General features: G+C 36.3%; 1 protein-coding gene across 7 annotated transcripts in view; it reads right to left on the minus strand.

Annotated features, from left to right (window-relative positions):
• The window catches only part of LOC140666496 (uncharacterized), a 224,061-nt gene that overhangs the window by 70,605 nt on the left and 126,319 nt on the right, over positions 1-27,137 (minus strand). For all 7 annotated transcript variants that reach the window (XM_072893743.1, XM_072893741.1, XM_072893744.1 and 4 more), the window contains one exon: positions 9,930-10,053. In XM_072893743.1, coding sequence (XP_072749844.1) covers positions 9,930-10,053 — 124 coding nt within the window. The remainder of the gene's footprint in view (positions 1-9,929; positions 10,054-27,137) is intronic.

The following is a 27,137-nucleotide window of genomic DNA, read 5'->3' on the forward strand; positions in this document are numbered from 1 at the left end:
ATAAACTTTGAGCGTACCCGATGCCATATTTCAACTTAATGAGCGCAATAAATTTATACGTCGCAGTAGACTGGCAGGGAGACAAGGAGATTGAACGAGCGGGAAGCGAAGAGGGAGAGGAAGAGAGGAGGAGGGTGGAGATGACTGTAGAGGGAGACGAGAAACGCGGGGAGAGAATGCGAAGGAAGCAGGGGAAGGAGAGAAATCCAGAGTTGCGACAGACGGAAAGGGAAGAAGAGCAACACAAGTGCAGGAGAAAGAGAGAAAGAGAATACACAAGCGCGACCGATACCCCGTTTTTATTAATAGAAATTCAATTTGAGCGAAGCAAGCCCGGCAATTCTGAGGAAATCGAATTACCCCGGTATTATCGGGAGCGCACGGTATATCCGGGTGTGCAGGGCTTATACACACACACACACACACACACACACACACACACACACACACACACATATATATATATATATATATATATATATATAGTGCACTCTCTCGGTACATCAAGTCGATCTGCAACGAACGCGCGAGGGATCGCGATATCTCACGTGTAATCAAAACAGCGGAAAATTACATTCGACGCATTTATACGTTTGACGATAAAAACTGCTCCGTTTTCAAAATTCGTTATCTTTCGCGTGGAATTCGTTACCGTTCACATGTAATTATTAAGAAGAATTTTATGCGAAACACACACTCATCAAAATAATCAATTATAATACAGTAAATATTATAGTACTTAAGAGCTCTAAATAATATATAAATGAAGGGAACAAGATTTGGGATTAAGAGCAATTTGATAACGTTCTTGTAAACGTAGGAGGAACGCACAGTGTCACCGAGGAGTTACAGCTGACTTAAGCATTATTTAAAAAAAAAAAAAAGAAAACGTTTCACAAGAACTGAACCTTCATAACTTTGATTGATAATTTAGCGAATATTTATTTTAACCGTGCTTTATTTTCATGACAATTTATTATGGCAGATACAAGTTGACAGTTTTAAATTAGTTTTACATTGCGACCGATAATTTTTAACCCAATCGCATGTTGTATTCATTAATTTAATAGTTCAGATATTGCGCTGAAGGTCAGAAAAATCTGATCGAAACGATTATCCCATTTCCGTTTATATATATATATTTTTTTTTTTTTTTTTTTAACATTTATTATTTCTGTCATCGCGTTTTTATTTTGAAACATATGTTACACTTTGTTTAAAAAAAACATTATCAAATTGCTCTTAGTGCGAAATCTTGTTCCTTTTATTATAATACAGTAATTTTCCAAGTAAAACAATCAAACACGTCAAATTACTCACAACCACGTGTCACGTATCCTATTTTCTATCGACGACTGAAAAGAGATTCATAGATAAAAAAAAAATGAAAGTCGATCGAGGATGCAGAAGCGAAACGGCAACTTCCGAAAGGCTCTTTGACATTACATTGCGTGTCGAAGTTTCTCCAGACGATCACAGCTCTCCCCCGTCCCTCTCTCTCTCTCTCCCGCCTCGGTCTCGGACCGTTTGGCAATTACAAAAGGGAGACCGAAATTCTCCCGTCTCCTCTTCTGCTATTCCACGATCCTGGATTCGCTTCTTTTTCTCGGCGAAACTTTGAGGTTCGCCGAGACGTCGTGCAAGATTACTTTCTTTGTAAGACCAAAGTTTGTTTCCCCGCCGATGGCTCGAGCCGATTACAAAGAGCATCTTTTGAGGTGTACAATCTTTGATGGTCCCTTCTCCATCACCTTATTCGCAAAATTCGTGCTTTGTACATTGCTCGAGTAGTTTTTTATTCGTGCTGTAAAATCCGTATGTTTGTAAGCGTGCCAAAAGACGGAGAAAGAAATTAATTGAAAATATGAGGATATCCATTGAGAATAAAACTCGATACGCCCTCACGTAATTTCGCATCGTTTATAAAACATGTTGACCCTCAGCGTAAAATAAGATTTATACAGCTATTGTTGTTTCTGAATTAATAACAAAAATTTTTTTACGCATATAAAAGAAGGCCAATTTTCAAGTAGTTGAAACTTTCTTAAATATAATCGGAATAAGATCAATAAAAAAGTATTTCAAAGTTTAAAGTTTCTAAGTTTTAGAATCTTTAAATGAATTTCAATTCTTTCTATTCGTTACAAAATTACATTGTAAGAAAGCGACGTCCGTTGGTTGAACAAATTTTTCAAAAGTTTTTCCAAGAATATACCGAATTAAAAAAATATCCTAGCATGATTTCATTAATTGTACGTGTTAAAGAGTAGAGTTTTAGCTTTAATTTCTTTTTTCAATGATTGTTCTATGATTTTCTTTTTCGCCAAGATATTATTAAAACAAGATCGAGCTATTGACTTTGAACTTAATGATGAGCGATTTTTTTAATCGATCTTGAATCAAAGTAACTGAGATGGATTTACTAAAAAAATCGGACCAAAAGAATCGATTTCCTAAAAATCGATCTAAAAAAATCAAAACTACATAACAAAAACTAAAAAGTCATGATTTTGTAAGATAAATTATATTTGCATAACTAAAGTAAATTATGTTTTACTTTAAAATAATTTGATTTATGAAATTATTTGACATTAGTTTCGGAGACACTCAAAAATATTTAAAAAAAGAATAAAAATATTTTAAAACATTTTTTTTTTTTTAATATATTTATTCAATTTTCCATTCGTGCGCAGATTAAAAAGCGCCACTTCTGGCACCACTAAACGTATATCAAATCAACAGATCGAAATTCGATTTTCTACAAAAAGAATCGATTCGTATAAAAATCGAAGAGAAAAGAATCGATTTAAAAAAATTGATTTTTTGAGGAGAAAGATCGATTTTCTGAAAATCGAATCGAGATCGTACAATAATCATTAATTTAAGTTTTTGAAATGTACAGAAAAAAAACTTAACACTTCGGTACACTTTTGTACGAGTAACTGGAATGCTTTTTACTTGTAAATGTTGTTTCATGAAAATTTTAGCATTTTTTCGTTAACTTTCATTGACTTAAATAAAAAAAAAAAAGATAAAAGTGCAATTTTTACTTTATATTTAAGTAACAATTACGCTTTAAAAATGAATAATGAATTGAAAAACCGATAGGGGCATTTTGAAGCGCTAAGTTTTCTCTTTAAATTGTTTTTTTTAACCGTTATTGTACGATCATTTTTTCACTAGTTATAAGCGTTGAAAATCAATAGCTCGATTTTGCTTTAATAATGAATATCTCGGCGAAAAAAAATCATAGAACACTCGTTAAAAAAATTAATTAAAGCTAAAATTCTGCTATTTAACGTTCAATTAATGAAATCGTGCTAGGATTTTTTTTTAATTCGGTATTCTTGGGCAAACTTTTGAAAAATGTTTTCAATCGACGGACGTCGCTTTCTTACAATGTAATTTTCTAACGAATAAAAAGAATTGAAGTTCATTTAAAAATTCTAAAACTAGAAACTTCAAGCTTTAAAGCACTTTTTTATTGATTTTATTCCGATTATTTTTAAGCAAGTTGCAACTACTTGAAAATTGACTTTTTTTTATAGGGAAGAAAGTGGCCTTTTAATTATTTTGCGTAGTGTATAAGGTGTTTAACTCTTCGATATCTATGTGTGTACATATTATTGTAATTAAAAAAGAAAATTAAATATTGTAAAAATATATTTCTAAATCAATATTAACATTCTAACGTTAATGTATGCAAAGTGATTGTCAAGCGAAAGTGCTATAACATTTGAAAGAAAAAAAAGAAAAAGCATTATAATTAATGAATAGGTTTAAACGTATTCTTTTGCAAAAGCTGAGCGGTTGAGTAAGCGTGAAAAACATTTTCATTGAGATTTTTCCCGGACGCAGTTAACTGGCGCTTAATTGCGAATCAAAAATGCAAGCCGGAGAAATGAGACGGGAGGTGCGCGATAGAAGGAGAAGATGCAAATTCATTAAGGCAAATTACTTTACGCACGGGCTTAAGCGAGACGGGCTTGGTGTAATAAAAGGGTACTCGCTTTACCCCTTTTGTGTTGCACGATGCAACTCGTGCGCGAGCTCAAGCGCGCGCCTAATACATTCGTCGAGACACACCCGAGACACATCCTGCCGTTCCTGAAAGCGATAATGGATAGCAACAACTTCATAAACTAACGCCTCGAAACACAGACAGGATAGACTCACGACAAACAGGAACTTCATACTGACTTCTAAGTGCCGAAATGCCATTACGCCCCGATGGTAATAGGGGAAGCGTAATTTATTTCGCGTGTTAATTATGCCACTCGTACAGAATTATATCACTACGCGCTACAACCCTTCTTCACGCCCATTACGTCTGATTACATTTGATTAGACGTAGATTAAATAGAACAGACTCTCTGTGTCCCGGAGAAAAGTGAGTAAGTGTTAACATTATATACATATACTCTTTCGATAATCTTGCAATCTTCAAAGTTCTCTCCGAGAAATGTTTCCACAGAGGTACTAAATCCCTCGCGCAGAGTTCACGGACACGATGCTCGTTTGTGCGATAGCATTTCGAAGGATACGGCCGCGGGAAACCGGAGGAATCGTTCCCCGCATCGACGATTTCTCGCGCCGTTGTATGCGCAACAATAGGCGGAAACGTCGGCAGTTACAAAAGGAGCATCGGGAGAAAAGGTAGAAAGAAGGCAAGAACCCGACTGGTCGAGCCGAGCCGAGCCGAGCCGAGCCGAGCCGGTAGCGCGGGGGCGATAAAGAATCGAGCCAAATCAAAGGTCCGTAGAGAGACGTTAAGGCTGCTGTCTCCGGCAGATGGTATAGACCGTAAGAGATCGACCCGATAGTTACGGTGCCTGATTAATGCAGGTGGAGATACTCACGGACACGCGCGCGTTAAACGTGTGCGTTACTCGTAAATGCGCCTCAGGAGCGAATCGCCTGAGAAAGACGTTGTATCAAGCTACGTATATCGCCAAGCCGATTCATTATCCTCGCATGTTCTGATATTACCCTGGCCTATCACAGTCATATTCAAATGTTTCGTATTTGCTTGCAACATTTTGTCAATAAAGACGAATTTTAAGGATGTTTAGTACCTATTTTTAAAAATATAGGAATTTAATCAAAATTTGCACAGATTGTTCTGATACATGTTCAGAAACTTATAAAAAAAACCTGGAGTTGATTCACTGAAGTAATCAAAAGTTATAAGAATTTTAATTTGCAATGAATTTACCCGTCGATATTATTACAAATATAATTATTTATATATAAATAAATATAAATATAATTATTTCTGTCCTTTTTAGCCCTTAAATTATTGATACGATTACAGATTTTCTATCTAAAAAACCTGCGATCGTGTTGATTTAAGAGCTAAAATAGATAGAAATATTAATAGGAATTTATTCAAAATTTGCAAAAGTATAGTTTAAATATAGAGGAAATATTTGATCACATTTAATTAATTTTGGTCAAGTACTGACTAGTTCAAAAGATAATGAATATAATTTTCTCAATTTCGTGCTATTATCTGAGATGACATATTATTTATTGTGAAAATGTGACAACAAAGCATTCAGCTGAGCCTTCTTTTGACATTTTAAATAACCTATTTTTTCATCTGAAGAAGCCTCTATATACAAACGTGTAAGCGAGAAGCGACTAGGCCTCATATGTCAATTTGCAATTTGACCAACTTATGAAAAATTATCATGTTGCCACATTTCTTTCTTCTCGGAGAAATGACAAATTATTAAATTTATCAAAGAAATAGTAAAAAATCTTTTGTATTTTGTCATTATTCACTATTATAATTTTTATTCTGACATTTTAAATTACTCTGTACGAGTAAATTCTTTTATTTTTATAATTCAAATTTTGTGCTGTCATGTTGAAATCGAGGTACTGTCAATGATAAAAGTGTCTCATTATAATTTAAGAAACACGAAAATTCTCTGAAAAAAAGCAACAGAAATTCGAAAATACATTTCTACACTCTAGCTGTGAATAAATAATAAGATTTTATGCAATCTTTATAATAATCATATATTAAGATGAGAAAAGTATATATTTTTCAATTTCGACTACTTCTTGCGATTGTAGGTGCTAAACATCCTAAGTATTGTATATAAACGATTAAATATAAACGATTACAAATATATTTATTTAGTATATGTCTTAAAATCAATATATATGTATATTATTCTCAATAACAAAATTTATTTATTTGTTTACTTAATAACTAACTAAATAAATAAATATATATATTTATTCATTAATGTAGAATTAATTTTTGATCGTTGTGAATATAATTTTAACCAAATATATATATATATATATTGGTTAAGTAACAAAATAAAATTAATATAATTTTTCATGGCAGAAAAATCTAATCGTAACTTGTATTTTGCCGAATATAATTTTTATTTACTTCAGAGAAAGAGAGAGAGAGAGAGAGAGAGAGAGAGAGAGAAAGCTACTCCGAGAGTTCCAACTGCCCAATTTGCATTAAGATCTTAGGAAAAAGGTGCACAGCGTGGGAGACGGAACCATGAACAACGTTGGCCGATTACCATAATAATCTCGTGTCGCTGGTGTTGGCCGCGTGTCGCGATTCGAGAGGCTGACTGTCGCGAACGAACGCGAGATGCATTTCGAGAGATGCAGCGCAAAGTGCCCGGGCATCGTGCCGATTTCACTTGACAATCCACGTACTTCTTCACCAGAGTTCTCTCTTCTTGTTCGAGATGGATGAGTACTCGAGCGCTATTGTCCAGACGAGTTTGCATTGTAAATGCCACGATATCATCTTCTAACACACTCCTCGGAGAATGCCAAAAGATAATCTGTTTTGCTCGCGCGAGGTATTCGTAGAAATATATCTAAGATATCTCAATACAATCGCGCTATGTCGTTGTTATTTTAAACTTTTGTGTTTGAGATATCTCTGTGTACATTTCGAGAGTAAAAATTTTATTTGACTTTATGTAAATCTCATTATTTACATGTATAACATTTATTTTGAATATATATTTATAGTTTCTCTCTCTCTCTCTCTCTCTCTCTCTCTCTCTCTCTCTCTCTCTTTCTATATTATATATACATTTCTTATCTCTTATCAGGATATAAATCAGATATAAATAGCAATTATTATCAATTATGTTTCACGATTAGCGAGAAATTATCAATTTCACATTCTTCAGAGAATCCACGTAACAGCAACAACGAGAAATGTCAACGATAATCATAAGTTATATCCATAAGATAAAGCTGATGCGCATATCGTGTTGCAGTATTAGAGATATGCAAATGATTATTAATTATTAGCATGTTGATCGTTATGTCGTCGACACGGTGGACCGGATTGTGTTGGAGCCTCTCCTCAGATCGGTGAAACACGATAAACTTTAATTAGGAAACATATTAACGCACCGACGATGTGCATCGAGTACAGAACGGCAGAAGCGGCAGCGGCTGAGTGAGTGGTTAAGCAAGCAGGTGCACGGATAATTATACGTTTTCCTCGTATATCGTCGCATGCTACCGGAATAATTAAGCAAAACTGATGAGTGTCTTTTCTCTCTTTCTCTCCCTTCAGAAACGTCGTCTCCTTCTGCCATCCGTCGAACAAGCGCGTCCGATATTTTCCTGAATCTTTAATTTATGCCTGCGGAAGCCGGCACGAAATTAACCTTATCGTACCCTTTTATTCTCTCTCCTTTCTTTTCTCCTCAAGATTAGCGCTCGTAAATTAATCTCGAGGAATGGAGGCGCGATTTTCATTAATCGATCGCCGCGAAATAATTCGATAACTTTTAGACACATCGCACGAGATATTATCAGTTTATTATCGTAAACAAATAAATAAATGTACATAATTTTTTTTTTTTTTTTCTTTTTTCAGAACGCACATTTCGTTTCGGAAGAACAATGTGCCAGAAGAGCGGTATTTCTTAATAAGCCGCGATCGTTGGCACGCACAATCGCGATATTTCTTCGAGATCGTTGGCGCGGGCCGAGATACGTGCCGCCTCGCTCTCGCGAATGTATCATAAATATCTAAATAGCGGAAGTAAGAAAAATTACATATTTACGCGCAGCCGCGCGGCAGAAATAGCGCCGGATCGACGCTTTGTTCGCGGCGATATTTCGTGAGAAGTACGATTTTCCGGAACGATTTCCACCATGATTCATCGTCCTTTCTATGAATTCGAAATGAAAGAGAGAAAGAGAGAGAGAGAGAGAGAAGGCAAATTTTAGTCGAATCGAGAGAACATTAGATTGCCAGAAAATGATAGAGCTTAAGATACTGTTGTTAACATATGCTCGACAGTAATATTTCTTCCTAGATCTATGACATCGTATTATTTTTAAACAAAGATATATAAAGCCTGCTTTATTATTAATGTCGGTAATTAATTTTAAGCCATATATAATATGACAAAAGAATTATTAAAAACTATCTTCAGCAAAAAAAAGTAGCACAGTCAATGTCCTATCGATAACATTTTGTCGTTTCTATTGTTTCTATTTTACGCTTCTAATGTGACTCACTTTTTTTACAAGCAAGCTTTTGTAAAGAAGATGGCAAAAACTACCTGATGATATTTTATAGCTAAAGTATAAGTCCCTTTTTCAATTTTTTTGCCCGTTGTCGATTATATAAATATATAAACCTTAACACACAATAAACTCTCGCATGATGTAATATATTAATATTCTTCTGCTCGCTTATATATATATATATATATACTTAAAAAAATTTCAAATTTCCAAAACAAAATTTCTCTTCAGAAATTTGCACTTATAACAGTACACTTAATCGATTATTTCGTTTAATCATGGGAAATAATTTTCCTTTTAATTGTCGTAAGAAAGAGTAACGCTTTTTCCGAGGGAAGATAAAATTGGCGACGCGATACTTGTTGGCAGGAGGTGATTGCCTGCACGTACAATGGCGATATTTTATTCCCGGTAAGTCACGAGCTTCACGAGATTGTATATACGGAAAGCGCGCGCCAATTACGTGCGCACGATAAATAAATAAACGGCACCTAATCGCCGCCGGCGATTAAGCATGATTAACGCTCACGCTTTCACAGATGCGCAGCTATAAACGCAGGTTCCACGTACTCTGTGAACTTTCGCCATCGCGAGACGCGTGGAAATAACTCTCTCGGAGCAAACGGTAAAAGGATAAAGTGTAATGAGCGTTTCACCGATTAAGCGCGCCACCGCCTATTTCTGGTGCAACAACTTGGCCGCATCCACGCGTTTGTATATCGGACTCATCATGCGACAGGTCCCGACTATATACTGACTCATGTCAACTCCGAAGATTTCTCTGCGATTGCGACAGGAGCAGCATCGCCGTCAACCGCGACAAAAATGTAATTGAAATGTGAAATCGAGAAACGATTTTAACCGCACAACTGTCATGCATCTCATGTATTTTGGAAGTAGAAAACTGTGAGAAAGTACCTACTCATTTCCTTTTTAAATATATGTTCGCAGTTTTAAGATTGAAATATAATTACAAATATTTTGCATTTACGGCCTATGATTCTGATTAAATACATTTTTATTAATTAACTATTCGCTATTTCATCATAATAACATCGATAATAACTATATCCAGGTAAAATAAGATGATTATAAAAATTGTTCATATTAACGTGTACATAACTTCACTATAATAATAATAATAATAATAATAATAATAATAATAATAATAATAATATAACCGTTTATCTTTTAGCACAGTTCTTTTTTTGTAAATTTTTATTATATACTAAAATCTTTGTTTAACGAAGAAAATATAATTTTTAATAGTTTTTATAAATACTATATTTAAATAAGAAGTAATCTTATTTTATTATATTTCTTTAAAAGTGTTTCTTTTTTTCTTTAGAGAGATAAAATAATTTAATAAAAGTTTTTTCATTTACCTTGGGATCAAAGTTGAAGACCTGTTCGGGTCTGAGCGGGCACTCGAGACCGCATTTGCAGGTTCCCACTGTCGTTAGATACTCCTTCAATTGGTCCAGCGAACCCAGCGCCGTACTGCTTGGACTAAAATAAAGAAATAAACAGAATTATTTTCTCTCTCTCTGTCTTTCTTGTCGTGGTTTAATAGCGTGCAAACAAAATATGATGCGTACGCGACGTGAAATTGCACAATGTTTGCAATTTCCGCGTCTTGGCCGTTTTTTTCTAGTAATACTAACGACTACATTTCCATTTATTATCAACAGTATATATATATATATTATTATTATTACGCGCCAATTACAAAGCAGACGCTTTTATGAGATGCCCGCACATTCATCCATATTTCTTTCGTAAACGATAATTTGACAATTATAAATATAAATCATATTATCATCTATTGCTGCGCTAACTCGACTAATTAAAGCCGTGTAAGCGCGCGATTAAAGATTACAAGACTATCAAGAATGTGTACAAAACATAAAATTGAAGGGTTCAGAACAGCAGCAAACGTAGGGATATAATTTGTCAGATTTTTTTATACTTGAAGGATTTAAAGTAGACCTCACAAATTAACACGCACTTATACAACTCCCGCTCTGAGCTCTTCAATCGAAAATCCAATGCGCCACCAGATAATTCTGCATTTCAATTTAAAGCGCAAATTGCGAGCATCCGACCATTGCCGATGGAATAAATTACGGGTTAAAACTACTTAATCGAGGCAGATGCTCAGCAGACATCTGCAAAAATTACCGGAAAGTTCGAAATCGACGCATCAGATGTTACGCTACGATAAACACACTTATTAAATTCCGCAAAAAAAATTTTAAGAAATTTCAAGACTCTATAACAAATAGTAATTATTTCTGTACATTTAAGAGACCGATGCATCTCGTTTGTCGCTTCCTTCGTGTTTGTGTCTTTCTCTCGATACTTTGAATAAATTAATTTTCAAAAATTTTGTCTCCCGATATCATCAATCATCTCTGCAAACGCTGCTTTCTTGGTAATTACAGACTATCCAATTGTAACTATATTAAATGAGAGAGATCCACCGAAAAGATATTATCGGTAAAAAAGATATCCGAAGATGCTACTCGCGTAATCGGCTTCGTGATGAAAAGCGATCAAGCCTAAGAGCGTTTGAGGGGAGAAACACGAGGTAGGCGTATTATAATTTGGTGAACCGCCCCTCTGTAAGAATGAGAATGGGAGGAAAACGGAAAGAGATGGTTTATTAGCTAAAAATACTGCTTGTCTTCTCCTTCTCTCTCTCTCTCTCTCTCTCTCTCTCTCTCTCTCTCTCTCTCTCTCTGTCTTTCTCTTTCGCTCTTTTTACCGGCTATTCCAAACGCCTGAAACAAGTAAGCAAGGATTCTCGCTGATGGCTCGGGCTAAACTGACAAGGTGAAACGAGGCAGGGATCGTCGTCTGTATATTGATTACCCGGTGGAGGGATGAAGAGAAAAGACTTTGTTTCGGGGTACTTTGCAGCTTCCTAAACTAATAACCGTGGGCGTCTCGTCTCCGGGCGTTATAACCCCGCGGGAAAAGACGAAACTCTCCCTTTCGTCCTCGAGAATGCTCACGGCAATTATTTCTCGTGACAACAAGACGGATTTTCGTAAACCTACTCTGCCACTAATTTGCGCCGGATTCGATTTGTTCACGAGAGACCGCCTTTCCTGTCTGCCCTATGTATGGTATATAAGCCAAGAGTTTGGGAATAAAGTTTACATTTTCACTTGACCCAAATTATTTCAGAATTAACATCTTTTTCTTCAAATCTTTTACGTAATATTTTATTACGAATCTTGCTTCTTAAATCGAAACTAAGTTCGATCTATCAGCGAAATAAACTTCGAACAAGCATGGTTGCGCAGATTTTGGACCACTGTCATGGTCTCCATCTCGTAAATAATGCGGTAACGCTTCTACGTTTTGGCAAAGGCCATTTTCCGTATTTCGCGGTGAGACGACCGAATCTGAATGCACAGTCGTTGCCGGCGATACCATAAATAAGGGCAGGCAGACCTCCTCTCCTGGTTCCACGCAAAGTGCGTTGGAAGGTCGGTGTAACGAAGAGGAGAGACACCATGTTACGCCGGATGAATTATGTTCGCTGGTTGGGTCGGTTAAAGCCGCTTGTCCTCGTAAAGCACGTAACCGCACTGTTCGAAACTGGTGTCAGCTTTTCCGCCTCCGCCCTTTTTCCGACACTTTTCGCTACCGCGAAATCACGTAATTATTCTTGTTTTTGGAGAACGACCTGAACATCTGGTGGGATTCTTTTCGGAAAAAACACTCGATAAGTATCCGTCATTGCCAATGGAAGACTTGTAATTGTTTCTTGCAGCAGGTGCAGGTGCGAGTTGGGAACCGCAACGAAAATTATATAACAAAGTACGCTTGGATTATTTTAATTTACGACACGCTGGAGGATAACGACTCATCCTCCATTATGGAAATATTACGGAGGAACCAGGGCAGGGGCGCGGCAGGATAGATGGCAGGACGAAAATAATATCTGACAATTTAATTGAGTTAATTAACAAGCTGTTCCCGTCCGTTTCGAGCCATTGCTCATCCTGCCAACAAAAAGCAGTGTTGCGGCGACGTGCTGCGAGGGAGGTAAATCAGCCCCGAGATAAGTAGACTCGTTTACGGGGACGCGGCAATTGCCACCAGCTAAAGAGGCGCGTGCTTGCGCGTTATACCTGAAATATCATCAGCGAGGACTAACATCAAGTCCAAAGACAAATGCGCAATTATGAGGGGAGCTTTCTCGGCAATGTCGTGCGATGACGCCAGCGACCGCCATTTTTACGCTAAATAATTTTGCAATGGAATTAATTTCTTAATTAAGGAACAACGTTTCCTCGACGCAATCGGTCTTAAAAAATTATTTCTTACTAGTCTGAGAATTCGCCAATGAGCAACCCTACTTTGAACGAGTATCGATCCAATTAATCGAATTATAAAATTAATTAAATTTTTATCCCGGTTGTTTTTTCGTTTTTTTATATACCTCCTCTCTGATTATTTATTAAATTGTTGAAATAATTGCTGCTCATCTTGTTTAATTCTTGTGTATTATGTAATTTAGCTTTCTTCGATGCGTGAACAAATATAGTATTATTTGTAGGTAATAAAGCATAACTTTAACACGATTATACTCTTGAAAGCTGAAAATGATGTTGGCGCCTAGACTGTACTTATCTATAATCTATGAGCATTTATTTTACCTTTCGCGTGAGCGAAATGCAATCGCCCGCAGTAATCTGCACGCACATTTAATTGTGTCCAACCCGTCAGACACGCACAGATACATATCAATTTCGACATTGATCGTGAAAATAGTAAATGCAAACCTTATTTATCGTTTATCGCGTCTATCGTTTTATCCACTATTCTGCAAATAACGTATCAAAGAGTTCTTATAGAAATATTTCTGTTTACATTGATATATATGGAAGATAAATTGCGCGCAAACACGAATAAACATAGTCTCCGTGCTGCTATTTGATAAATTAATAAAAATCAAGCTCGATATACATTTCACGAGCATTTATAAAACAAACTTATAACGTATCGCGTTAATCTCACATAATTGCGTTGCATTCAAAACATTTGATCGCAAACATTAATTATTATCGAGATTTTAACGCGCTCCTCATAGCCCGCATTTGCGCTATTAAATGCACAAGAGGATGCATGTGACGCCGGAATGAGAGAGAGAGAGAGAGAGGAGGAGGGGGGGAATATTGAAAATGCAGCGAGACTCGCTGCAATTATAATTCGCGTTAACAATGCAGCCGTGTTCCGCGCGCGATTCAATCCGACGCGCAACTATTATCGGCCAACTCGCAGTTACCGCAATTGCGTATCATCCGCGCGGCGGATAAGCGTGACGGCGTAATAGGAAATTCACGAAACGCCCGAAATTGTTAATCGTCGCGTGCTGCGCGCGGCTTCAAACGAAGGTCACTGTGCAGTAAATCGTGGAGAAGTCGCCTCCCGGTAACAATAACCCACCACCGCGCGCGATAGAGATATAGAGTGAAACGCCAATTGTGGAATTGGCTCGTAATTCGCGCCCGTTCCGACGGATGGCTCGCCCCGATAATTACCGATCGGGGATAAATTTATGACAGCGATAATTTATGACAGCGGAAACTGCGGCCGACTGGCTCGATAAAGAGCGATTAACTATAAAATCAAACTATCGCGCAACGGCAATGTATGGTATATGTATGCACGTATATACATATTTTGTTAGCGGAGTTGCGTGAGTGCGTGATTGCGTACCACCTACGTGTACACGCATCGTCGAATATATATGAGATGAAAGTTAAATCGTCCCCCGATAAGCGTGATATTTCGCTTGTCGCGATAACGATTTGCGCGAAAAAAATTACATTGCTCGGTTTGAATATATAAATATTATATATATAATAATATATAAATATTAAATATTATATATTGAATATATAAATATTATATCTCGCGAACGGAAAAAAAAGAGATATTATACATCAAATTATATATTGATCCTAGACCTAATATAAAAATTATTGTATAATGTAAAAATATGACGTATTTATTTATATTTAAATAGATAAAATTAAATTCACCTGTTTAATAAAAACATGGTTTTTAGAGAATAATTAAAGATTTGTTCTGCTCAATGATTTATAATTAAATAGCCGCAAGTAATTTGACTGTGCTAAAATAGCATAATCGTTTGTCTTTTTATGGGAGACTGAAATAAAGGAATGGATGAAATTTAAACTTTTTAAGATAAATGGTAAAAATTTAAATTTGGAGTAATTATACTCGAATATATATATATATATATATATATATATATATATATATATAATTATGAGGCGATAAGAACCCTATAGAATTTGATTTATTTGACTGCACATGTTTTAAAAGACAATTTTTCTATACGTATATGTATACAATGGAATGTTTGTTTATAATAATCGCATCGAGAAAAATGGATATTAATTATTGCGAATACTGGACCGCGAACAAAGCGGTCGCAAATATAATGTGCGCAAAAGCACAATATTAATATTAATCGCGGCGAAACGAGAGAAACGATTTCAAATTAATTCGGTTCCATCATCCGCACTTACAACACGTTAAGCTGAGTAATTATATTTCGCGTCGCTTTATCAGCGGCTTTATATGTGAATGTACACGTGTGTGTGTGTGTGTGTGTGAAAGAGAGAAAGGGAGAGAAAGAGAGAAGCAATTAATCGGCATGCTCGCGTTTTAAACCGAATCATGCGACTACGATCAAAATCAATAACCGATCCGTAACGTTATTCGTGCTGCGCTATACGCGGTGTGATGTTCTGCTACGCCATCGAAATCAATAATCAATTCGCAAGATCGCCGATGTTGAGTGGTGTTCTACGTTACTGCCGTAGCCGAAATCGATAATCGATTCGCAACATCGTTCATGCATGCTCGGTAGCAGCGTTTTGCTCTCCGTCGAAATCGCGACTACGATCGCAAGCAACGTTGGCGCGGCTCGATCGATCGTGTAACGTTCATTAAATTCCGCTGAAATGTGATATCCCATACGACGCATGTGTGATACGTTATACAGCCTAAATAATTATAGGATATTAAACGATGTGCCTTAATGACATTGGTAACGCTGGGATTGAGATTTCAATGCCCCTTCCATTCGAATAATAAAAGCGACAGAGAATTTAACGCGTCAAATGTGTAATGTGATAAATATTCCGATTAATCTTGTTTCGCGTCGACGTTCCAATTCTGCGAAGCTTCTTCGATTATAAAAGAACAAAAAAAACAATGCTACATAAATATTTGTCCATCGAAATATCGGAAAAATTAATCTATAAAATTATTTCTAAGCAAACGAGTTATTGTACGGATAATGTTGGACCTGTTATTTTCACAGAAAAGAAATATGAATTTTTCGCGCGCATGAAAAATTTTATTATTTTTAAAATATTACGAAAAAAAAAAATAAAATAAAATTTGAAGAGAGCACGTAAATTCTCATGACAATTTCTGTTTCCCAAAAATTAATATTGAAACTCGTCGAGATTATATCGTTTCAACGTGACCCTTTTTTTCGCATCATTCAATGCCATCCTGTGTAGGCCATACTAGGGCTGCATTATCATATCTGCTGCATTATCGTATCCTCGCGAACTGTCTATCAATGATCTATTTGTGACGGTGTTCTTTACGCTTCGAAAAACAATCTCTATCCGCAGGCGAGCCGACGATATGATATTATCGAAGGAACGTACAGGGCCCATAGTACATAGCTGGGGGAGCGAATAATTTTCGACCATGAAAAGTGAAACGTTAACGGCGTCCGATCACGAATCGCTCGTTTCCTCCGGGTGTTTTGCACTTTTCTGCATGCGAGTGAACCGGACGAAAGGAAGAGAGAACGAAGGGGTAAGAGATTCGAAAGCCGAGGTCGAAGAGGAGAGAATTGTTTCACAAGTTGGATCGAGGCGCAGATTGCAGTCATTTGCCGGCATAAATTGCACGACCGGATAATCGTCCTGTGCGCAAGAATACGAAAGCGGTCGCGGGGTGCGTCGAGAAATCGCCGCGAATCGGCCGAAATTCTGCGATTCCGGATGCCCCCCCTCCCTCTCCTTCCGCCCCAAATTGTTGCTTTCACCGAGTTTACATCGTATAAATAAGCACGATTTCCGTTACGTGAGCGCGTATATTTCCAACGGTGCATCTTGCAACTATTCGCGCCTACGTCGATGTAAGATGATTATGTTAAATCATTATTTATTCAAACAAATAGCTACGCGACCTATTGCTCTTTTCGCGATAACAAGTTTCTTTTACATATGTATGTGGCGTAGAGATGTATATCCAACGCATTATATTTTATTTATAAACAGAAAATACTGTATTAAATAATCGATAAGTAAATTCAGATGAATGTAATCGATATTCAATTGATTGAATTATAAGCAAAAAGTACTTATATGTTTCTTTCTCTTTTTTTTTTTTCCCCTCTATGTATGGCCGATAAAATAACAAATTATGCAAACATTATTATGTGAAACTCATGCGAAATATCCGTTGCATATAACGATTAAAAATACTTTATGCTTTCTTTGCTCGGTATAGTAGCTTGGCTAATGCCATTTGCAGTAAAGTTTTGTAAATGTACATACATAAGTAACTCTGACAATATACACACAGATAAGGTTATCATGACAACGCAGCAAATTTCAACGGCAAAACGACTTTTACGATGATTATCGCAAATGTATGTACTTAAATAAATTCGCTCAGTCATATACATTTGTTACTATGGCCATTGAACCCGGAAAAAATAATCTAGCACCTACTATCAATCTTTCGTATACATTGAATACGAAAGCTAGGAGACAATTTGTGAAGCACACAATCAGAAATGTGATGAGAAATTATTGGAAAATGTATCATCTCTCTTTTACTTGATTTCACTGATTATTATTATATAAATAAATGTAGAGCTCGCGTGGATAACACTTTAATTTCAAAACAAATATTCTGTTCGTTGCCCTTCGCATAAATCCATTCAATTAACCGACAACATTCACAATTGTGCATTGAAAATGTAATTTTATAAATGGTCACGCGGAGGAGCTGTCAGAGCGCGAACGAGGACATAGACGTACGAACGATCGATCGTGGAAGCCAATCGACTATACCCGCAAATTGCAGCTTGGCAATTGCGCGATTGCGACTCTTCAGGCGACTGACTCCGCGTAACAGTTCACGACGATTTATAGATAGATGCGCGAACTTGGTGTTTGTCTTGTCAGACTGTACGTCACCGCCGAGCGATTGCAACGAGTTACAAAATTCATGCGCCCAGATAATTTTAGCGTGCACGACGGCGATAAACTATCCCTTTAACTATAGACAGACGGCGATCTGTCTGGCAAAGCTACGTCACAAAGTTACTTTTCGTTACCTGCAGCTCCGTATACGTCCGAGATCTCTATACCGAAGACGTATTACGGGCAAAGTTATCGCGCTCCCCGTAAAATTGCAGTAAACTTATTTATCACAACAATGCCGGAGAGCGTTTTATTCCGCGGGAAAAATTATTTAACACGCCTGTCCCGCCAACATCCCCCGATAGGGATTCGCGCCGCACGCGCGCTCGTTATTTATTCACGAGTAAATGGAATTTCCCTTACTTCCTCAAAACTCATTCCTCAAATAAAAGAGATCTTTTCCCGGCCCGGTAGCCAATAAACAAGGCTTACTGCCAACTTTACGACCGCGGTCCCAGGTGGTCCCAGGCGCACCGACTCTAGATCGCGAGGACTCTGTTGTTCCGCAAGAAGCTTATCAATCGCCCGAGACGCAAAACCATCGTACTCTACGCTCGCTCGAAATGCCGACAAATGACTACGGAATCGCTTTCTAACTTAATATGCAAAAATACGCACCGATGCGGAAATATCCGACGAGCAAGATGTGGCGTTCAGTTTGTGAAATTATACATCTCGCTGAAACGACGAAATTATATCACCGCTACGCTCTCATTATTCCTCCTCTCATCCCTTTATGTATACACGCGTAAATTAACTGTTGACAAATTAACTAGTATGCTTTGACCGCAGCGTGCCAAAATACGCCAATATGCGCATTAGAATACGCCGCAACAAGACGCAGCGTATCCATTTGCGACATAATTTGATGTATTCTACTCTTTGTGTTCTGTACAAACAATACTCTGTATGAGAGAGAGAGAGAGAGAGAGAGAGGGAGGAAAGGAGGAAAAGGAATATACATATATGGTTGCTTTTAAGTATTAATTATTTCTAAGAAAATTGTTTCCCAAAAGAGTTTGTCGTGTTTTACCATCATATAATTTGCTGCCATTTCATAGAACCTGTCGATTGTTCTCACGATGAAAGACGGACAGTACAAAGAGATGAAAGATAATTGCAAGATTTGAACATAATATTATGCCAGTTAATTAGCCAGCTACTGTCGATTTTTCAAAAGTGGTGAAAATTAAACCCTTCTTGCGCATGTTACATGACGGATAAGGATCTGTAATCAACACGTGCGTGTAAAAGACTTGAATGAAAAATCGGGAAAGTGACAAGCAAGAAAGCTGTAAAACACAAGTAGTATTAAATTTAATTACTTAGAATTTGAGAATCATTAAATTACATTATATGAGAACATTACCAAGTTTGTATGTGAATAAAAAATATCGACGTTACATACTTGCTACATGTGAACAATATTTGCGATAATTAATCGTCAATGAACCCGAATGGAACAATGAGAGTAAAGTAGATAATCGCGAGGCATCACACTTCACTAATTTCACGTAACGACCGACGAGCTTTTGTTTGTAAAACGTCGCTCTCCAGGGATATTGTAGCGATGCATCATTAAACACGTGAGAGGATGAGCGTGCTGACGAACGCAAACGAGTGAATATAATTATATAACAGAGGTAAAAAAAATACGTTTCTCTCATTTTAATTGTTAATCATACGAAATAACTGCATTAAATCATTATATTTCTCATCATTAAAACGCATTTAGATAAAAAATTAAACTCACTGACTAGAAAAGATTCATTTGACGTAGAATGTAGATAATAAAACTATATGTATATTATAATAGAATTTAGAGGGAGCATTAAAAATATATATTATTAAATATTATTAAATTGTTCTAAAAACAAACTAATAAATAAATCGAAATTATAATAGAAAATATGTGTATTTTTCGCATTATCTTATATTTGAAAAATCCGGCTTTGAAAGTTTACAATTGAGCAAATAAATATAAATTGGTGTCGCGTCTCGCTTTGATAAAGGACGTATTGGAATAATCTCGCAAATTACTTGCCAAAGTTGGCAATGGAGCTGAAATGCCATAGAATCGTACACCATTGCACTTCGCTAATTTCGCGTAATGATCAGCGAGCTTATTCACGAAGCGGCTGCTCTCCCGAGACGCTTCGCCAGCGCAACATAATTTACGTCTGTAGTCGTAAGGGGTAGATGGCGGCTTATAGGGGTTACGAGAAGCGGGGGTATAATTATTATCGAAGGCAGGTAGCAGCAGCAGCAGCAACAGCAACATATGGCGAATGCGAGGAGTCGACGTACCTCTCCTCCAATTTGCCCCTCTCTCTCTCTCTCTCTCTCTCTCTCTCTCTCTCTCTCTCTCTCTCTCTCTCTCTCTCTCTCTCTCTCTCTCTCTCTCTCTCTCTCTCTCTCTCTCCCTCTTGGTCCCGAGTCGGAGGATCACCATCTGTACGTCCCGGTAAATCCCATGACTCCGCGTATTATTAGCTTGCATTATTGATTTATTATTTAGCGCTAGGCAGCCGCGCAAGCGCCCGCTAAATCGGGGTTAACCGCTCATTTGCCGACGGTGCATTATGGTTTCTGCGTTATGACGCCGTAATGAGGCAATATGCGGAGGAAGGAGATGAAGACCCTCCGGACTTTTTATCGCTGTCCTACTTTCCTCGGATCTTGCTTCGATTATGTCCTCGATTGTGAGAATTATTTATTTATGTAAAACTCGACAAGATTCAGGACTCTCACAAAACACGTTTTACCGTAAATAGTTATTTAGAATCTCGTATAAAAATAGAAAAAACATTAATAAGATTAATGTACACATACGCAAAAAAATGAAAGAGCTACTTTCTTCTATATAAAAGGAAGTTTCTAGTTTTAGAATCTTTAAATGAATCTTTCAATTCTTTCTATTTGTTACGAAATTACATTGTAAGAAAGCGGCGTCCTTTAATTTTCTTTTTTTTTTTTTAATTTTAACTATTAAAAACATTCTGCAATTGTAAATTTTTAATTTTCTCGATACGAAATGCAACATAATTAAGATAAATGAAAAGAGAAGTATATCAATAATTATTGATAATTTCAGCATTCAGATTCAGTAACGGAACAGTGTTATTACGGCTGCCATAATTACTTGTATATAGCATCGCACATCCGTTTCAATGTAAACTCGGAAATCTCGTCGAGAATGCGTTTCAACGATATCGCGATCCTACAAACACCACACGTGTACAAAAATAATTCTAATTACTGCGTGGACGCGAGGTACGTTAATGAAACATCCCGCAATTTCAGCGTGGGACGATACCATCCGTCCTTCTCGTGAAGTTTCGCGTCTCTCGATTATTGTTGTCCACGATTACATTTCGATTAACAGCAGAACGACGCGCCGGCAAATTGTTGCTCACGGTGCCCGATAACGCGCTCGCCGATAAATTAAACGCCGTGATAAACTAGTAGGCGCCCTCACACATACATATATATATATATATATACACGTATATATATACACGTATACACACGCGTGTGTACGCGGCACGCATGCGCCGCATACACGTGCACGGGTTCGTACAGACACGCGTAATCGCGCACACGCAAACGTCGAATGAAAACCCGTTCCGGAGTGAGTCGCTTATCGGAATCGGCCGTATCATAACTAGTACCGGTGCAACATAAAACGAATTTTCCATTAAGCGCAAGCTAACTACGATTCACGATCTATGCACATCACGCTGCCAATTTAACCCATTTAATAAACTACATCCAGGATTGAATTGCTCATCGGATGAGGTCCATTGTAGATATATATTATACGCAGGACTCACAAAGGATTTTAGAATATTGCTTAAAAAAAGGAGAAAAATTAAGTTTCTTGAAGAAAAATAAACAACTTATTAAGGATGTTTAGCACCTACCAATCGGAGCAAAAAGTAGTCGAAATTGACGAATATATACTTTTCTCATATATCTTAATATATGATTAGTATAAAGATTGCATAAAATCTCATTATTTATTCACAGCTAAAGTGTAGAAATGTATTTTCGAATTTCTGTTGCTTTTTTTCAGAGAATTTTCGTGTTTCTTAAATTATAATGAGACACTTTTATCATTGACAGTACCTCGATTTCAACATGACAGCACAAAATTTGAATTATAAAAATAAAAGAATTTACTCGTACAGAGTAATTTAAAATGTCAGAATAAAAAATTATAATAGTGAATAATGACAAAATACAGAGGATTTTTAACTATTTCTTTGATAAATTTAATAATTTGTCATTTCTCCGAGAAGAAAGAAATGTGGCAACATGATAATTTTTCATAAGTTGGTCAAATTGCAAATTGACATATGAGGCCTAGTTGCTTTTTGGTTACACGTTTGTATATAGAGGCTTCTTCAGATGAAAAAATAGGTTATTTAAAATGTCAAAAGAAGACTTAGCTGAATGCTCTGTTGTCACATTTTCACAATAAATAATATGTCATCTCGGATAATAGGACGAAATTGAGAAAATTATATTCATTATCTTTTGAACTAGTCAGTACTTGACCAAAATTATGTGATCAAATATTTCCTCTATATTTAAACTATACTTTTGCAAATTTTGAATAAATTCCTATTAATATTTCTATCTATTTTAGCTCTTAATTCAACGATCACAGGTTTTTTATAAGATAGAAAATCTGTAATCGTATCATTTTAAGGGCTGAAAAGGACAGAAATAATTATATTTATACTTATTTATATAAATAATTATATTTATAATTATATTAATACTTTTACTTATACAATAATTAGATCCACAAAATAATTATATTTATAATAATATCGACGGGTAAATTCATTGAAAATTAAAATCCTTATAACTTTTGATTGCTTCAGTGAATCAACTCTAGGTTTTTTTACAAGTCTCTGAACATGTATCGGAACAATCTGTGCAAATTTTATTAAATTCCTATATTTTTAAAAATAAGTACTAAACATCCTTAAGAAAAAATATATTAATGCATTTTTAAAACTATAATTTATATTAAATTTATGACATTATATTATTATTTATTATATTTATTAATTTTCTTTAGCGTATTATTTTTATTGCATTTCTAAGCGACTTTGTAAAATGTTGCAACACACGAGCTACCTGCAATCATACTTAATTGTGAGATCCATGTCGAAGAGTAATTCTGTGAATCGATGGCGAGCATTGGCATGAATGTGTGGCTGAAATGATTAGTAAGAAAGGGATAAATTGCACGATAGCCACTGTCGATATATCTTCCATACTGCACCACTCTAATTAATTCACGAGCGCACGATTAACGGACACAACATCTCTTGAATATGGCGTACTGGCTATCTGTTATACTCTACAACGCCGCTAGTATAAAGCATTTTGCGATTTGCATATTTTAGCAAGCGCATTTCTAACTTGCTCTCTCGCGATTATAACTCTACGCTCTCGCATCACCTCGACCGTACATTCCTCAAGAGCGGTAATCAACGGAATGTTCAATTTCGCTTCGCGTTTTTATCCGTTGGGATATATTTCTAACTGAAATGTAATTTGCGAAGGTTTTACGAGCTAAGTTGCACGAGCGGTATTCAAAATATCCACATAGTATCACGTCACATTGTTTTTCCCGGCTTTTCTTTGAAGAGAAATTAATTTTCGCGGCGCATGACTAAGCGCGTGTATTACTTTAATTGCAAATTTGTTCTGTATGAGATAAAAAATTGTGTGCATGAGTCGTCAGTTTCCAAATATAAAACGAAGAACAATGACGAGCTAAAACAGGTGGCGTATAATGACAATTTGTCAAGCATGATTCTCTTAAAAATCGCGCAAAGTAACAGTCAAGCTGGCCTTGAATGCCCAGCAATTACGTGTCTACCGCAAATAAGCGGAGACGATGCATGACATCACGTTGCATGTGTTAGCACGTCTGTATACGAGTGTGCTATTGTCAATTTATGTGCTCCGGATTTCTAGCATCGCTCCCGCATTCGTTTAGGACCACCCATCACATCAAGAAAAAGACAAATTTGCATAATTAAGATTTTATACATGTCGTATAAGATATATATCTTTTTTAAATTATTTTTAATATTAATTTATTTTATTTTATTTTTTTTTGTTAAATTATTACTTCAATAAATTTATTAATTTTTTTATTTTCTATTCATAATTCACATTTTCATTCATAAATGCGTGCGTGCGTAAGCATAATAAATTATGCAAAACATAACTTCCCATTACATCCGTACAAACTGTTATTATGATTACTATTACCATACAATTTCATGTAAGAGTTGGAAGAAAAAATTATTAAACAATGTGCATGGAAGAAACTATATGTTTCAATATTCTCAAGCAGTGAAGATACAAAGATCTCCGACAACTCGTGATTATTCGAATCGAGGTATTACGTAACGAAAAGACACGGCGAGAAGCACAATAATGGAAAACTATAATCACTTTGTTTCCGTGCAACTACGAAGGATGCGTAGATGGATGATAATTCGCATAAGTATTGCGTAAGAATATTGAAATTAAGCATTTAAAGGTAATCATCGCGAGAATTACGAGGATATCACGGCAAGACATACGATCATGCCAGGCGGGGCTAATTGTTAGCGAGTTAACGATGATCGATGATAACGGGTCGTGCTCCCTTATCGAGCGACCTGTGTTGCACGTAACAGGCGCTTGCATGCAACGCCGAGCCGCTTTTACATCGTTACGTGTTTGCAAATTTCGAGAGGGCTCGCATGTGCGAACTATTATGCGTGAGAGATTGCTTTTTCAGTTTCACGAAGCCCGACGGGGCAATCTTGAAGGTAATCGTGAGCCGAATGAGGGAATATTTTGTTTAACAAGCGCGCGATATCATCTACGAGAATAAAGTTCATTCTAGATGATCTCTATGCTCGAGCTCAGATAGACTACCCTAGATATATTTTAATACGGCTCTAAATATTATATATATATATATATATATATAATTTATTTTTTTTTTTTTTTTTTTTTGTATTTTACAAATACACATGTCTAAAAAATTTTGACGGTGAAAATAAAAATGTAAAAGCTTCTAAAATATCGAATATAAAGTTATCGTCATATTTTAAATGTGAAAATGAGTCGAAATGTATCCAAACGGAATAATACGATGAGAAACGCTACAGAAGTTTCCATAGAAACCCTGTTATGTAGTTTGCATTGATGTGCATCCAAGGATAATACCCTGAGCGAACACTCGACAGCGTTTGCTCCGCAAGCATCCATAGCGGCGATAAAGCGTTTTAACGAGTGCGTCGAGTGCCTCGTAAGTTCTTTTTTCTCTGCGTGGATCATTAATTAACTCTGGCGAATGAAAAACAGCCTCTCTCGCCCATTCAGCTGTACCGGGCAATAATAAAGCGGGGCAATTAGCCACTTTTAATAACATCGTTTCACCAGACGACTTGTTTGTACTTTCCTCCCTCTCTCCATCCCACCCTCTATCATTCTTTTTTGTTTTTTTACACCGTTTTCTCTGACGTCCATGCATCGTAATGATTCCGCGCGCACGTGTTGCTGTATGTCGGCAAATCCACGGGTAAGTGCATTTTAATTGACCTAAATTTCGCGAGACTCGACCGGTGACGCGGCGAAATATCATAAATGAAAAAAGGGGAAAGAGTGAAAAAGAGCTCCAGCAAGAATCATGACAATTTTTATGCCGACGTGCTTAATTGTATCTAAAAGTGCGATAATGAAAAATTTTATTTTCGATCCTTTAACGTTGCTATTATAATTCTTTGTATTAATGTAATTATATTCAAATATTGTATCGTTTTGCAATACTATTCTTTCTCATTTGCCATTTTTCCAAGTTAATAATAATTATATAATTTTAATTGTAGCAAATTAATTTATAACCTAACGAAAAATGTAAGTATAAATATTGTAAGCGTTATAATTTTTTGTAACAATAAAAATATCCAGTAATTATATTATACAATTAATATAAAAATATTATTTCTGTGTTTTTTTCATACAAAATAAATATATATATAGATCTTGTGAAAAAATAATTTAATTTTTCATTGAAAGAGAGATTTATTTTAATATGCATCAAAATGTTAATATTGTTTTTAAATTTATACTCTGTCAATAATTAAAAAATGCGATCTACAAAAAAAAATTCATCTTTTAATTCTCTCTTATTATAATCTTCGACATATCTGCTTACAATTAGGTAATAATAAAATTGCCAAAAAATCTTGCATGATCGAATGAATGGAAAAAAAAAAAAAAAAAAATATAACAGAATCGCGTCTCTCAATCATGACTGACAATTATATCGGTGTGATATCTTCGGCTTTTTTTTTCACACGGTGATAATTGTACTTCCCCACCCTTTCCCGAAAGCGTTGTAAAGTTGTACCATGAATCCCGCAGAACAGCCGCTCGTAAATATGCACGTCGTTTCATGAATATGCATCGTTTGCGGTGCATACGTGGCTATGCAACGCGCTATGCAGCACGCTTATCCATGTGCCCCTTAAGACTTCGGTTAAACGCCGTTGCGCGAGTTTCCAGTCGAATGACGCGCCAGTTGCACGAAATATGACAACTACTTACCCCGTTGTCGCCATAGTAACGGAAAAGCAAAAACAAAAATCCCCAATCGATTTGTCCCCGTTCGTCCAATAATGCATTTTGTAAGTCTAGCTATTATTTCTATCATATTTTTGAGCGTTTTATGATTTCTCGTAAACAAATGTAGCAAGAGAGATCTGGAAAGGCTTATTAAATTGATATCCCGCGCACGGCCCGATATTTACCTCGTTGTACCGAAATTCCGCCCTTAGCAAAATCCATTGTAATATAATGACAATTGATTGATATGTTAATACAATCAATACACGTTTCATGAAAGTTAATTGAAATTATGTATGTTGAGATGCGCAATGTGTTAATTATGTACGGCGTATCTGCAAACAGTATGAATTAATCCCTTCCTATCGTCCCATTAACATTCGACAGCGTATTAATGCTGGTAATACGATATCGTGGCTACTCACCCAATAATGAGCACCGTTACACGAAGGTATGGATTACCGATGCGATGGCGGTTAATAAATTTTGCAAAAGCTGCCGTCCGTCGACACGTCGTGTCGTCTCTCTCTCTCTCTCTCTCTTTCTTTCTACCAGTGTCAACTTATTTTTTTCGGCGCAATTCTAAGTAGCACGATGCATATTTATGTGCTGCCCAGCGCAAGAAACGAAAGACAAACGGAACAGATTGGTTTC

Source organism: Anoplolepis gracilipes, chromosome 6, assembly GCF_047496725.1.
Source record: "Anoplolepis gracilipes chromosome 6, ASM4749672v1, whole genome shotgun sequence".
NCBI lineage: Eukaryota > Metazoa > Arthropoda > Insecta > Hymenoptera > Formicidae > Anoplolepis > Anoplolepis gracilipes.